Source organism: Diutina rugosa (genome assembly GCF_008704595.1).
Source record: "Diutina rugosa strain CBS 613 chromosome Unknown scaffold72_size44838, whole genome shotgun sequence".
In the NCBI taxonomy this organism is placed as follows: Eukaryota; Fungi; Ascomycota; class Pichiomycetes; order Serinales; family Debaryomycetaceae; genus Diutina; species Diutina rugosa.
The window spans coordinates 1-13,249 of NW_022995102.1; the positions used below are offsets into that span (position 1 = coordinate 1).

General features: G+C 51.5%; 4 protein-coding genes across 4 annotated transcripts; 3 read left to right on the forward strand and 1 right to left on the reverse strand. All coding sequences in view use genetic code 12, as the record gives it.

Annotated features, from left to right (window-relative positions):
- Positions 1 to 14: 14 nt before the first annotated feature.
- Positions 15 to 770, forward strand: DAM1 (Dam1p; the record flags this gene model as incomplete). Its single annotated transcript, XM_034154368.1, has 1 exon — positions 15 to 770. The coding sequence occupies one exon, from the start codon at positions 15 to 17 to the stop codon at positions 768 to 770; it is 756 nt and encodes a 251-aa protein (XP_034013397.1).
- A 601-nt stretch (positions 771 to 1,371) lies between these two features.
- DIURU_001788 (GET complex subunit) lies at positions 1,372 to 2,310 on the forward strand (the record flags this gene model as incomplete). The annotated part of the gene is made up of 1 exon (XM_034154369.1): positions 1,372 to 2,310. One exon carries the CDS (start codon positions 1,372 to 1,374, stop codon positions 2,308 to 2,310), a length of 939 nt encoding a protein of 312 aa, XP_034013398.1.
- Positions 2,311 to 3,533: 1,223 nt separating this feature from the next.
- Positions 3,534 to 7,055, reverse strand: PYC2 (pyruvate carboxylase 2; the record flags this gene model as incomplete). The annotated part of the gene is made up of 1 exon (XM_034154370.1): positions 3,534 to 7,055. The coding sequence occupies one exon, from the start codon at positions 7,053 to 7,055 to the stop codon at positions 3,534 to 3,536; it is 3,522 nt and encodes a 1,173-aa protein (XP_034013399.1).
- A 3,992-nt stretch (positions 7,056 to 11,047) lies between these two features.
- On the forward strand, positions 11,048 to 11,992 carry MET4 (Met4p; the record flags this gene model as incomplete). The annotated part of the gene is made up of 1 exon (XM_034154372.1): positions 11,048 to 11,992. One exon carries the CDS (start codon positions 11,048 to 11,050, stop codon positions 11,990 to 11,992), a length of 945 nt encoding a protein of 314 aa, XP_034013400.1.
- Positions 11,993 to 13,249: the final 1,257 nt, after the last annotated feature.

Consider the following 13,249-nt stretch of genomic DNA (forward strand, 5'->3'; position numbering starts at 1 on the left):
CCCCCAAATCTGGCATGGACCCGTTGGACGAGCCACCCGTGGCCGACAAGCTCCAGCGGCTCGCGGGGACCATGGACTCGATCGCGCACCACGCGGCGCGGCTCGCGCGCGTCAACAACAGCATCGTCGACTTCAACGAAGGGTTTGCCGCTTTCCTCTATGGGATGGAGATGCTGATGTTCTGTACCGAGTTTGTGGCGACGCCGCTGGACGACGACTTGCGCGTGCACGCCCGCAAGTTGCGGCGGCGCCAGTTGCGCCAGCGGCTCGCTCAGCTCGAACACGATAACGCCATGCTTGAGGCTGAATTGGACCAGTTACGAGCTGATAAACAGTTGCAGACTAATGATGAGGGCAACACTGGATTGCAGACAACTAGTGGAGTGGCTCAGACGCCAGCAAAGCGTCCGAGGACCCGAGATCACCTTAGGGCCAACGGTGGCCAAGGGCGTACTCCCACCAGCAATGGCGATGGTGACGTGTTTGCTACTCCTCAAGGTCCTCCTTTAACCATTACTGCCTCGACCAAGCTGGCCCTGGCCCTCCCCGCCAAACGCCAACGCCCGTTAAACGTATGGGAACGTCTATCACGCCTGAAACGCCACCCGGGACTGACACCACAACATGCTCTGACGTCTCTGACGCCAGCATCAGCACCACCGCGACGACCGCCGTCGGGGAAGGGCCCCCGGTCGAACCGAGCCGCCGAGCTCCGCGCTCAACAAACCCGCCAGCGGCTTGCCGACCGCATGGCCAACGGCCGGCGATGATGATCTCGGCGTTTTACGACTACACACCTCCTCCTCCATCATTTATGACCTTGCGAATCCGGATTCGCCTGTACTATTTAATTAATCCAAAGATAGACATCCAGCTGTAGATTTTCATTTTGATGAAACATTAGTAATTCACTTGGATAGTCCATTGTAATGGTCTTGTCGTATTTCTTGAGTCATTGAGGTGTACTTGATTTATACCGATGTGCTAGCACTAATCCTGTATTGATGTCGTTTTGATTGAACTCGAATATGTATCAATGTGGTAGGCCTCCAATTGATCTAGTGCTCATTATCGAACACCTAATGTCTTCAATGTTAGCAGTAACCTGGTAAATTATGAATTTTTCAAAAATTTCCCCTAGGTCATATAGAATCTCATCTTGGCACCTACTCACTGCTGGCACCAATTCAAGTCACCCTAGCTGATTCTTAGTTCACATCAATTTAGAGCTAATACTTTTTTTTTTATCATCGAAAAGGATGTACAAGTTTCAGGAATGACTTCACTATTTCACGGCTTCGGTTTCAATCGTTAGTGTTCTCCTTGGTCGGTACAATTGATCGCGGTCGCACTCAAATCCCCCTCCCCACCATGGCTGAGTTAACTGCTGAGGAGAAGAAGCGGATATTGCGCGAGCGGCGCCAGGCCAAGATGGGCCAAGGCAAAGCGCTGGAGCGGCTCAACCTGATCTTGGGGCTGGGACTGCTGGTGAAAGCCGATAAGGTCACCCTGGTGCTCGATAAGCCCCAACCGCCGCAAGCCGAGGCGACCGGAGTCCACACGCCGCCCCAGCCGCCGCTGGCCCAGTTCACCAGCCCCATTACCAGTACCACGCCCAATATCCTTAGCGGCGACGACGACCCCGAAGTGGTCGATATATCCCGTTTTGACGGCGGGGCGCCCCCGCCAGAAAACCCCGACGATATGCTCCAGCAATTGATGCTGAGGGTCGCTGGTTATAACGGCGAGAACGGCGGTGGCGACGATATGCTGAAGATGTTTTCGGCAATGATGAAAGGAGAGATGCCCGATGTGGGCGGCAATTTCCCGAACCAGCCGCTGCCGCTGGCGCTGCCGGAGGAGATCGAGTACCAGGCCAAACTCGGCGCGTACCACGCCTACCAGGCGAAAAAGACCAAGTTTGTGTTTTTGATCGTGCGGTATATCGCGGTGTTGGCCAATTTCGGCTACCACTTCTACCACTACCGCTACGACGGTTTCTCTGCCGCCCAGACGGACCGGGTGCGCCACGAGTGGGACCACGCCGATATTCTGGGGTTTTTCCAGGTATTTGTCGCGGTGGAGGTCGTGATCATGCTGGCGTGGTACGTGGTGCTGCGCAACCACCACCTTCGAGGCGATTCTGGGATCATCATGAAAGGGTTGAATGCGGTGCTGATGTTTGTGCCCCAAGTAGACCGGTACCGGCGCTATATTGCCCAAGCGATGGGCTACTGGCTGGTGTTGGGGGTCTTCTTTGGTGACTTGTCGTTGGTGGTGGTGCTTTTCGGGTTGTTGTCGTGTGTCTAGCTATAACGAAATAAACAAATAGATTAGAGTTTGGTGAGTTTAAATAGTATTTGTCTGAAACAAAACATAGGAATACGTCGCGTGACGTCGGTTTCGAAAGACGGCGACGCAGCTCTGCGACACCCACCGACGCCCAACTATATAAACAGGCTGAAACCCCCCACGCCAGCCTCTGCTGCCAGACAGCAAACACCCTCCCCCCGCCAAAACAGGCAATGATCAGCACCATGTTCTACAAGTGCCCCCACTGCCGCTGCCACCAGGCGCGCCACCTGATGAGCCCCGAACGGTGCCCCTGTGGCGCCGTGAGGGTGCTGTGCTCGGTGTGCAAGCGCTTCTGCTGCACCGAGCCCCGCTGTCGTATCCGGTAGTCTAGCATGTTTAATATTATATTTGAGAGAAAAAGTGTAGAAGATAATGATGATAACATTCTGAAGTCAACGAAAAATGAGTCAGTTATCCAGACTACAAGGGTTAGTTGTTAATGAGTATTGTTTTCTGATGCGATTAACCTCGGTTAGACTCTTATTTTGGCCTCGCTTGATGGCTTGTCTGTTTGATTTCCGCAATACCTTGTTGGGGGGGAAATTTTCATCGGGGTTTGCATTACATCCTGCAAGTGGTGATCTGCCGCGCACCCTCGCACTAGCCACACTCCCGTGTCCCAAAAGAGAAATAGACTAAGACCCCCGACAAAAAGGTACTTCTAACGCAGACAGAAGTCAACGGGACATTTGCTAACAACGTCAGTTTGAAGAGAAACAATGGTTCTTAGAGCTGCTTGATTAGGGGGTTATTGGTGATGTGGAGGTGGCCTATTCTTTGTGCCATTAAAATCTTCGTAAAAATTTTTGTGTCTCTCAAAATTTAGAGGGAGCAGTAAAGTTTCAGTTTAAACTACCATTGGGTGTTTTGTGTCGCTGACGTAAGTGACATTGCCACCCATTCTCGGGGTTTGGTTGATTCACAAGTAGCGTTCAATGTGGATGCAATTTCAGCAGTCACTCGATTTAAATCAATAGATAAAACATCAGGTTTAAACTAATTGCTCATAAATCTAGTTTACACCAGAACTGGTACGTCTGGTCTAGATCTTGTGGGCTTAATTGGATCGACCACTCGTCATTTGTAACTGCTAAGCTACCTACAATATGTTACGCTCAGTTAGTTCTCATTCGTTTATTATCGTAGGCTATCTGAACAGGATTTAAGATGTCAATATCCTATTTCTTGATCAGGGTGATCAAGTCGCTGGCGTCGACCAGGTCGCCTTCCTTGATCAAGATCTCGCCCACATGGCCTGACACCGGCGCCGAGATCACCATTTCCATCTTCATCGCCAGCAACACCGCCACGGGGTCGCCTTTCTTGACTTCCTGGCCGTCCTTAACCCTGATTTCGACGATGACCCCCAGCATGGGAGCGCCGACGTCGTTAGGCTGCGACGCCTTGGCCCGGGTCTTCGTCTCAATCAGCACCGTGTTATCGGTGACGGTGACCGAGCGCATTTCCCCGTTGAGTTCAAAGAACACCTCGCGGTTACCCGTCTTTTGCGAGAGCTCACCGATGGCCAAAAGCTTAATGATAAGCGTCTTCCCTTGTTCGATGTCCACCAGCAATTCCTCGCCGATCAGCGGCGCCTTCAAGAAGTAGCGGGTGGGCAACACCAGCAAGTCGCCGAACTTTTCCTGGGTAGCCCGGAACTGTTCGTACACCTTGGGGTACATGATGTGCAGCGCCACGTCGGTTTCGTCGATGGTGGGGCCATAACGTTGTCTCAATTCGTTGCGGACGGCGTCAAAGTCTACCGGCTTGAGGTAGAGCCCCGGGCGCTTGTCGAGCTTGGGTCTCTTATTGGCCAAAATATTGGTTCTCAACGGTTCGGGGAACCCGCCGTAGGGAGTACCCATCAACCCTTCCATGAAGTCGTAGACGGAGTCCGGGAAATCGAGCTCCGAGGCCAAGTTCTGGACGTCTTCAGCCAGCAAGTTGTTCAGCACCATGAACTGAGCCAAGTCACCTACCACCTTAGAAGTAGGGGTGACTTTAACGATATCGCCAAGCAACTGGTTCGCCTCTTTGTAGGCTTGTTTAGTGTTAAGCCAGCGAGGACCAAGCCCCAATTGGGTAGCCTGGAACAACAAGTTTGTGAGCTGACCGCCGGGGATTTCCGTCTGGTAGACGTCGGGATCAGGACCCTTCAAGTCGGCTTCAAAGCACAGGTACAAGAGACGCATTTGTTGCCAGTAGGCGTCCAATTCACGCACCATGCCTTCGTCAACACCAGTGTTGATCTGGCCACTAAGAGAAGCCAAGATCGCCGAGATCAGCGGCTGCGACGTCATCCCCAGCATCGAGTTCAGCGCGGCGTCGACGGCGTCGGCGCCGGCGTGGGCGGCGGCGACCATCAGCGCCACCCCGGTACCGGCGGAGTCGTGGGTGTGGACGTGGATGGGCAAGTCCGGGTACTTGGCCCTGATGGTGCCGACGAGCTCGGTGGCCGCCTGAGGCTTTAACGTCCCCGCCATATCCTTGATGCCCAAGATGTGGGTGCCCATATCAACGATCTTGTCCACTACTTCCATGTAGTAGGCCAAGTTGTACTTCTTTCCGGGGGCTAACATGTCACCGGAGTAGCACACGGTGGCTTCGACGACCCCGCCAGCCTTTTTGACGGCATCGACACCGACTTTAAGCTGTTCTAAGTCGTTTAACGCATCGAAAACTCGGAAAATGTCGACGCCAGCCTCCTTAGCTTCGCGGACAAACTGGTCAATGGCGTTATCAGGAAGCGAGGAGTAAGCGACACCGTTGGCACCACGCAATAACATCTGGAAGGGGATGTTGGGCACGAGTTTGCGGAGCTGGCGCAACCGGGCCCAGGGGTCTTCGTAGAGGAAACGCATGGCGACGTCGAAGGTGGCACCGCCCCAGCATTCAAGGGAAAGAAGCCCGTTGAGGGCGTGGGCAGTGGTGGGGGCGATGTTGGCCAAGTCGATGGTACGCACTCTGGTGGCTAAGAGCGACTGGTGGGCGTCTCTCCACGTGGTATCGGTGATCAACGTGCCGTCAAACAGTCTGATCTTCTTGGCAAAGCCGTGGGGTCCCTCTTCAAGCAACACTTGTCTCCAGCCTCTGGGCACGGGAGTTTTCGCCACATCAATGGCAATGCCGGTCTTAGGGTCGTGGATAGTGGGGATTTCCGCCTCGGTGTCCAACTGAGGGTTCCCGATCTGCCCCTTAATCGGCAGGCCGTTGACCACGACGTCACCGATGTACAGCAACAACTTGGTGGCACGGTTTTGCGACGAGATCATCTGGAAAAGCGACGGGGTGTCGTCGATAAACGTCGTCCAGCACTCACCGGCGACAAACGTCTCGTTTGTAAGCAATCCAAGCAAGAAGGGGATATTGGTTTTCACGCCACGGATACGGAACTCAATCAACGCGCGGAGCATCTTGCGGCGGGCAATCTCGTAGGTCAGCCCCAGACACAGACATTTGACGAGCATCGAGTCGTAGTGGGGCAGGATGATGGCGCCGGCGAACCCGTTGCCCCCGTCGAGGCGCACGCCGTTGCCGCCGGCCGAGCGGTACACCTCGATCTTACCGGTATCGGGCTGGAAGTTTTTGGCGGGGTCTTCCGTGGTGATACGGCACTGGATGGCGAAGCCGCGGGTGGTGATTTTGTCCTGTAAAAGCCCCAACTGCTGGAGCGAGGCGCCGGCGGCAATTTGGATCTGCGCGGCGACGATATCGACGCCGGTGATCTCCTCGGTGATGGTGTGTTCCACCTGGATTCTCGGGTTGATTTCGATGAAATAGTGGCGGTTTTGATCGTCAACCAAAAACTCGGCGGTGCCGGCGTTTCTGTAGTTTGCCGCCTGCGCCAACTTGACGGCATCGGTCAAAATGGCGTCGCGCACCAGCTGGGGGAGCGTCTTCGCCGGCGCCACTTCCACCACTTTTTGGTGGCGCCGTTGCACCGAGCAGTCGCGCTCAAACAAGTGGATGACGTTGCCGTAATTGTCGGCCAACAATTGCACCTCGATGTGTTTCGGTTTGTTCAAAAACCGCTCGATAAAGCAAGTGCCGTTGCCAAACGCCGTCTTCGCCTCGGAGGTGGCGCGCTTGAAGGCGTCGGCGATGTCGTCGCCCTCGCGCACCACGCGCATGCCGCGGCCGCCGCCGCCAAACGCCGCCTTGATGATCACGGGGTAGCCGTACTTCTCGACAAACGCCACCGCCTCGTCGACGGTGTCGATGGGACCAGGGGTGCCGGGCACCACGGGGACGTCGCACTCAAGCGCCAACTGGCGCGCGCTCACCTTGTCACCCACTCGGTCGATGGTGGTGTAGTCGGGCCCGATCCAGGTGATCCCCGCCTGCTCCACTTTGCGGGCAAACTCGGAGTTTTCCGAAAGGAAGCCATACCCGGGGTGGATCATGTTGACGTGGTGCTGCTTGGCAATGGCGAGAATCTCGTCGATCTGGAGATACGCCTGGACGGGCGAGTACTGACCTTTGGCGCCAATCACGTACAGCTCGTCCGCCTTCAACCGGTGCATCAGCAACCGGTCCTCGTGGGAATAGATCGCCACTGTTTGCATCAGCAACTCGTGCGCCGTGCGGAAGATTCTGATGGGGATCTCGCCGCGGTTGGCGACCATGAGCTTGTTCATTGCGCCCAACACCGTGTTGTCGCGGCGCATCAGCGTGAGCCGGCTGGTGTTGCTGGTGGTCATGGCGGCTGAAGGGTGGGTGGGGTGCCGGTTATATAGCGCTGCGCTGCGCGCGGCGGCGGCGGCGAAAATCTGATCGGCGCAAAGGAGGGGAGCAGATAGAGGAGGTTAAGGGATCTGGGCAACACCAATACGAAAAAATTTAAGAGATAAGAAATTTTCGGACAAGTGGCGTGACCCCTGTTTCAAGTTATGTTTCACACTAGTAGATTCTCTAACAATATAGATAATTCATCATACTCAATTCAATGAGGGTCGAGGGGTCCCCCCGGGTTTGGTGCGTCGCGGACATTAACTACCACGACATTAGCTTCGGAGACAAGGAAACTACTGCCAAAACCCGGGGAAACCAAGGCAAAGTTAGCGGCAACGGGAGAATACCACCGCCCGAGTCGCTTGGAGTGACTCCGACCGTTATCAAGCTGAAACTCACCGACTAATTTGTGAAACATCAACTTATTGGTGGGCGTTTCGGACATGACTAGTCCACTCACACCGACGAAGTCATTGTCCGCGCATAATCGCCATACGGCTTTTTCCCAAACACCACGGAATAACCGCTGGGGTGCCGAGGCATTGAGTAACTGAGGGGTGTTTTTATTCGGTAGGCCCAGCGGCCTCGGTTGCCGTGAACCAGACAATAGCGACAATAACCATAACCAACGATAGTGAGAGAAATAATCCAATTGGAGTGCAATTTTCAATGATTTTACTAGTTTCATTTCTGATAACGAGGGTGTGAGGTTTTTCCGAGGTCTGGGAATTTTATCAGTGACGTTTACACGAATGGGATATCACCACCGATATTTCGCCCGCACCGCGTGCATCCGCTTTCGGGGTCTCGGAGTGACTCATGAGTCGCCCGCCGCGGATTTGGTGGCGCTACCATGTGAGACCGGGAAAAATGAGTGAGATAGAGAAGTGTATAATAAGGGAGGGGAAGCACACCCTATACCTAACCTGCAAAAAAAAAAAAAGAACTGTCATTATCAGTTTCAGGGGATCAACCACGTAAACCCCGGAGATTTCAGGATGAGTCACATCAAAAGGATAAAACGGAACTCTCCCCATAATAACCCACCAAAATGAGGCAAATGAGAGAACCATGATTAATTTAGTTTATGGAATTCAAAGAATAATGATTATTTGACGGTTACAGTTTGCTATTCACCCCGGGGGTGGCATTGTGGTTATCACTTGTAAGAGGTTTGCTGGATTTGATACGAAGTGTGAAACCCCGGCGATGCCCGGGCCAGTCATGACAGATAAGCCAACTCCGGGAAAACGCGAGCGTCTTTATAAACTGAGGGGAGCCCACTAACTCAACGACGAAGCTAAATCTTGTTTCAAAATCTAAAACAATCAGTGTTGAATACTGACGTTATGGTTGTTTCAGATTTATTCCCTTAATATTGATGACACTGGGGTAAGGCACTACTGAAGCTCCATGCCTTAGTCGCCTGATTTTTGCCACTACCACCCACTGAGAGCGTGTTGTTACCAATTTTTTGCAGCACTGATGTTTCCCTATGGCAATCATAATCATCATCGGTTTCAGCGCCAGTGCACGTGCGATAGCGCCGATAGCCGCCGAAGCAATTTCAGCGAGCGTTATCGCGCGCAAGCAAACTCTTTTCCGCGCTGTCGCCCTCGCAAGTATTTGTCCGCTGATAGCGGCTGAGGCTTACCGCAACCCAATCGGACAAACACCTCCGTCGCTCGCCTCAGCCGAAGATGGGGCGCCCTCCTCACAGATGTGTTCCGCACTCTAAACCGACGTCTATCCGCTGCCGCTCATTGGCGCGAGCGACGTCGTTCCGATACGGCTATATCTCAAACCCCACCACGAGCCTTAAACCCCGACCTTCATTACTCGGTGGTATATCTCCTCCTTCTTGAAACCATACCCCTGTTACAAACCTACGCTAGCGTCAGCTGATTTTAGTGACGTCGTCACCTGATTTCAGTGACCCCGTCGTCACCTGATCACTTTTGTTTCCGATTTTCTCCTTAGCCCGTTTGCTTGCCTCGGGCGAAATCATTCGGTGACGTCGGCAGCGCGGATAAGACCTGCATCGAAGCCACGATCTCCTGTCGTCGTTATCTTTGTTATGTGCGCGGTGCGCGCCCGTGATTGGCTGGAGATTTGGTTCAGTATGTGCCCACCTGCATGGTGGGGTCAATCAACTACAGCAAACAGAATAGAGTAAAGGAGTTTGAGAATTGGAAACAGCGATTGCCTGGTGGTGGTTTCAAGTGACCCTCAGGTGATCACGGTTTCACCGTCACGTGAGGGGAACCCGTCAGGAATCACGGAGAAAAGATCTAGTCATCGCCCGTTTCTGGTCATCACTCGCGCCCCAGTATCACACCCCCCCTCCACTTTGTCTCCGCTCGGTGCATGCCGCTAAGCCGGTGAGTCAAAAATATAGCCTGAGGCATAAAAAAAAAAAATTATTAGCCGCCGATACCTGCTGCTGACACACCCGCCCCCGCTTCCCTATATAAAGACAGCCACACTCCCACCGTTTCCCGAGCATCCAATACCCCAAACAATGTACTTCAGAAGATCGTTTCAACAAGCCGCCAAAGTCGCTAAGGAAGTTTCCAAGCCCCAAGTGAAGCTGGGCCACTCGTTCAAGCTGTTTGCCGAGTACCGGTTGAAGATGACCAACCAGCTGCCTCTTTCCGTTAAGGCTAAGCACGACTCCCTCTCCGCCAAGAGACACTAAACAACTTTAAGGCAAAAGATGAAACAACATGAAAAACATGAAACAACAATATTTGCTACACTTTTGGTTGAATACCTCGGAAGCTTAGTTTATAGAGACACACGCGGCACTGGCTGTCGCGTCTGATGACACGGATACGGAATAAACAAACATGAAACAACGTTCTAAAATATGATACTAGTTTCAACTATTAGTTTCAACTATTTTGATGGCTCTAATTTAGAAGACTTCTCTGCTTTTTTTTGCTCGTAATGTGCGAGAAGTGAAAAATTTAGCGGCCACACGTGGAAAAAAATTGAGTAGCTCGACCGAGGCCTAAACATCGCACCTTCCACCGAATAAGGAAGGAGGCAGAGTAATTAGGGTAGTGGAGAATACTGCAATTGACTGTTATTGAATTGACCTATCATTGCTATTGTGGGCCTCCGTTGTAAACCTGATATTGTTAGGGCTAGGGGGATTTGTGGGGAAGGGATTTGTGTACTATCACAGGCGGTTCCGGTCAACCGGAACAATACATTTTACGCTGTGCGTTTCGCCTCAGCCGATTCGGAGCAATAATTGTCGGCTGATACCAAAGCATGATTATGTCATCGACAAAGTACACTTAACGTCATTTAATATATAACCACGAAACTAGCAGTTCCTGGCTAGGGGTATTCTTTAGTCTTGAAAAGTTAATAACGGTAGTGGTTGTAGTCAACGGATTTAACGGGGTTAGGGGCTCGGACCTAATATGATAGCTGTCGAGGATCCATCGCAGCACACCTTCCCCACATATATCACCTGGATTGTGGACACCAGGGCTCATACCACCAAACTATATGTCTTTAATCAAATCCCTTTTATCGGATCCCTAAGCATGGCTGGGCAACGGGTGGTGTCGATTTCCAGTTGCTGGGGACGTCGGCCTTGCCCCGAGAAATGGCCGGGGTACACGCTGATGCCAGTGGCCCATACTCCCGTATACGTCCACTACCACGTCGTCGCCACCACTACCGACACTTCCGGCGCCGGAAGTGTCGTGAGTGCCGGGAGTTGCAAAGTCGACAGCCACCCACGGGGATACCGATTTCGCGCCCGGGTGCCGTCATCGCGCCCGCGGATTTAGTGCGACGGTTTGACTGACGCGAACTCACGTGACCTGTGCACCCCCCTCCGATAGCGCCACTGTGGTGGAGTCTCGCCATACCACCCTTAGTTATATAGCCAAATCCCCAAACAAAACGTCATTTGCTTCTGTTTCTTGTTTTTCTGCTGTTTATGAATCGCCATAGCCGAAGCCAGTCGCAGCTGACCCCGCAACTGAACCCCCAGGAGACGCTGGCTGCTCTCCTAGAACAGCTTGTCTACATCGATACCTTCATGAACGGGGGTCAAACCACGCCCAATTTGGATGCTGATGGCCAGCTATCCATGGAGTTAGCCGCTTTTGCCGATGACCTGTTTGTATTCCCCGATGAGACCAAATCCGAAGCTGATCATAGATGGAACGACTTTGATGAACCCCAAAGCCTGAGTTCAGCTCAGGCAGCAAACCAAAACCATTCTTCTAACCAATCTCATGGGCATAATGGTCCATTAGGAGCACTCCCTAAGTTCCCCGTGCCGCCGGGAGCGAAACTGCTGTTGGAACTGGCGGGCTTGTCCCTGAACCAAATCGACTTATTATCGGCTTTGGTGGCCCAACACCAACAACTGCTAGGCAAACAAATACCCTCTACAAGTGTTGATGCTTCGGTAACTCCTTCAACGACGTCTACTCTGAGTCTACTGCTGCTGTACCCGATGGCACCATTACCGATATTTGACCTTGCCAGTGGCTTTGGCAGTAGTCACGCCACGCCTCCGTCACACCCCACACCACACCAAAATCATATGCTGGTATATCTGCTGCTTCTCCATCCGCTGCCGTCGCTGCTGGAAGATAATGCCAGTCAGGCGCTGCCGCTGCTGACCGAGCTAGATAAGCGGCGACGCAATACCGCAGCCTCGGCCCGGTTTAGAATCAAGAAAAAGATGAAAGAGAAACAAATGGAGCTGAGGATCGTCGAATTAAACTCGACGGTGAAAGATTTCGAACTGAAAATCTCGCGGTTGGAAATGGAAAATAAACTTTTGCGCAATTTGATCATTGAAAAGGGGTCGCAGAAATCCGATGACGAATTGAAACAATTAAAGGAAAAAGTCATGCGACGCAATGATTAGTGGTGTATATATTTCTTCGAAGGGTTGCCGTCGTTGACCGACAAGAAAGCCCCCCAATACAAACAAACAAACGGAAATTTGAATGTAATGGTAAACATCATCAGCAAATCAATGACATTAAAGGGGGTTGACATCGATGTAATCGTGGATCAGTGAGTAGGCAGGTAGTTTTTTCATGCTCAAATGGTGGTAACATTGATGGGGGAAGAGAGGTGGGGGTCGCTGTTACTATTTGGTATCAAGTAGTGATTGAAACTGAAACAAAAAGCGTCTGCTTGATCTTATCTATGATTCCTCCGAATTGCGAAAAATTTTGTAAATTAAATAAAGTTCTCTTAACACTCGCCAGTAGCTTTGTTTCAACACGAAAATGTCTCAGGTAAACCTATCCATTTATGGATTACCCTAAGCACCTTTTGATGACACTTCACATTAAACTAGGCATGAGTTTGATGGTGAGAGGAATTTGAATAATCACTGTGCTTCTGTCACCAACAGCTTTAAACAAATCTTAGTAAAAGTCTTGTTATCACAGCTAGCTCACCATGGATCTCCATCAGATTAAAATTCACTACTACCCTTGGATTCCTCGAATTTTGATGATAAAAAAGGGGGTGTGGCGATGTATACCATTTGTGCACCTCTGGTGCATAAACATCCTGCATACAGTCAAAGATACCCTTGACAGCAAACTTTTCGAAAATTGGTCCCACCGCGAAAAATAATGAAATCGATAGTAAACCTGACTCCTACGATGCCAACGAGCCCACTCTCGTAGCATTAGCTTCTATAACAGTGGTAATACACCCCCTTTTAGCTGTAAATTTGAAATAAAAAAATTTTGTAAAGCGTGACCCAAAACGCACCCTTTGCCCTCATTTATTTCACGACTCAGCCAAGTTGGACCCTAGGTGTGCTAACAAATGTTACTCACAAAAGTTCAAAGATCAACATATATCGGCGGCAGCAAATGGCGTTCGAAAAAGTATGCCAGTTTTCGAAAATCAAAAATTTGAAACGCCATTTTTTTTTTCTCTAGCAAAATCCCGATTTTTTAATTTTGGGATTTCGAAGTTTTGGGAATTGAGTTCGACTAAACTGGCAACGGCAATTACAATGAGCTACGTCTTATCACTCTACGACGAATACTCGTGGCGTATTGAAATCGTAAATCTCTTAGCCAGCTTATCGCCTACACGCTGGCCTGCATATAAGAGAATGCCAAACAAGACCACAATGCGGTTGCAAACAAACATA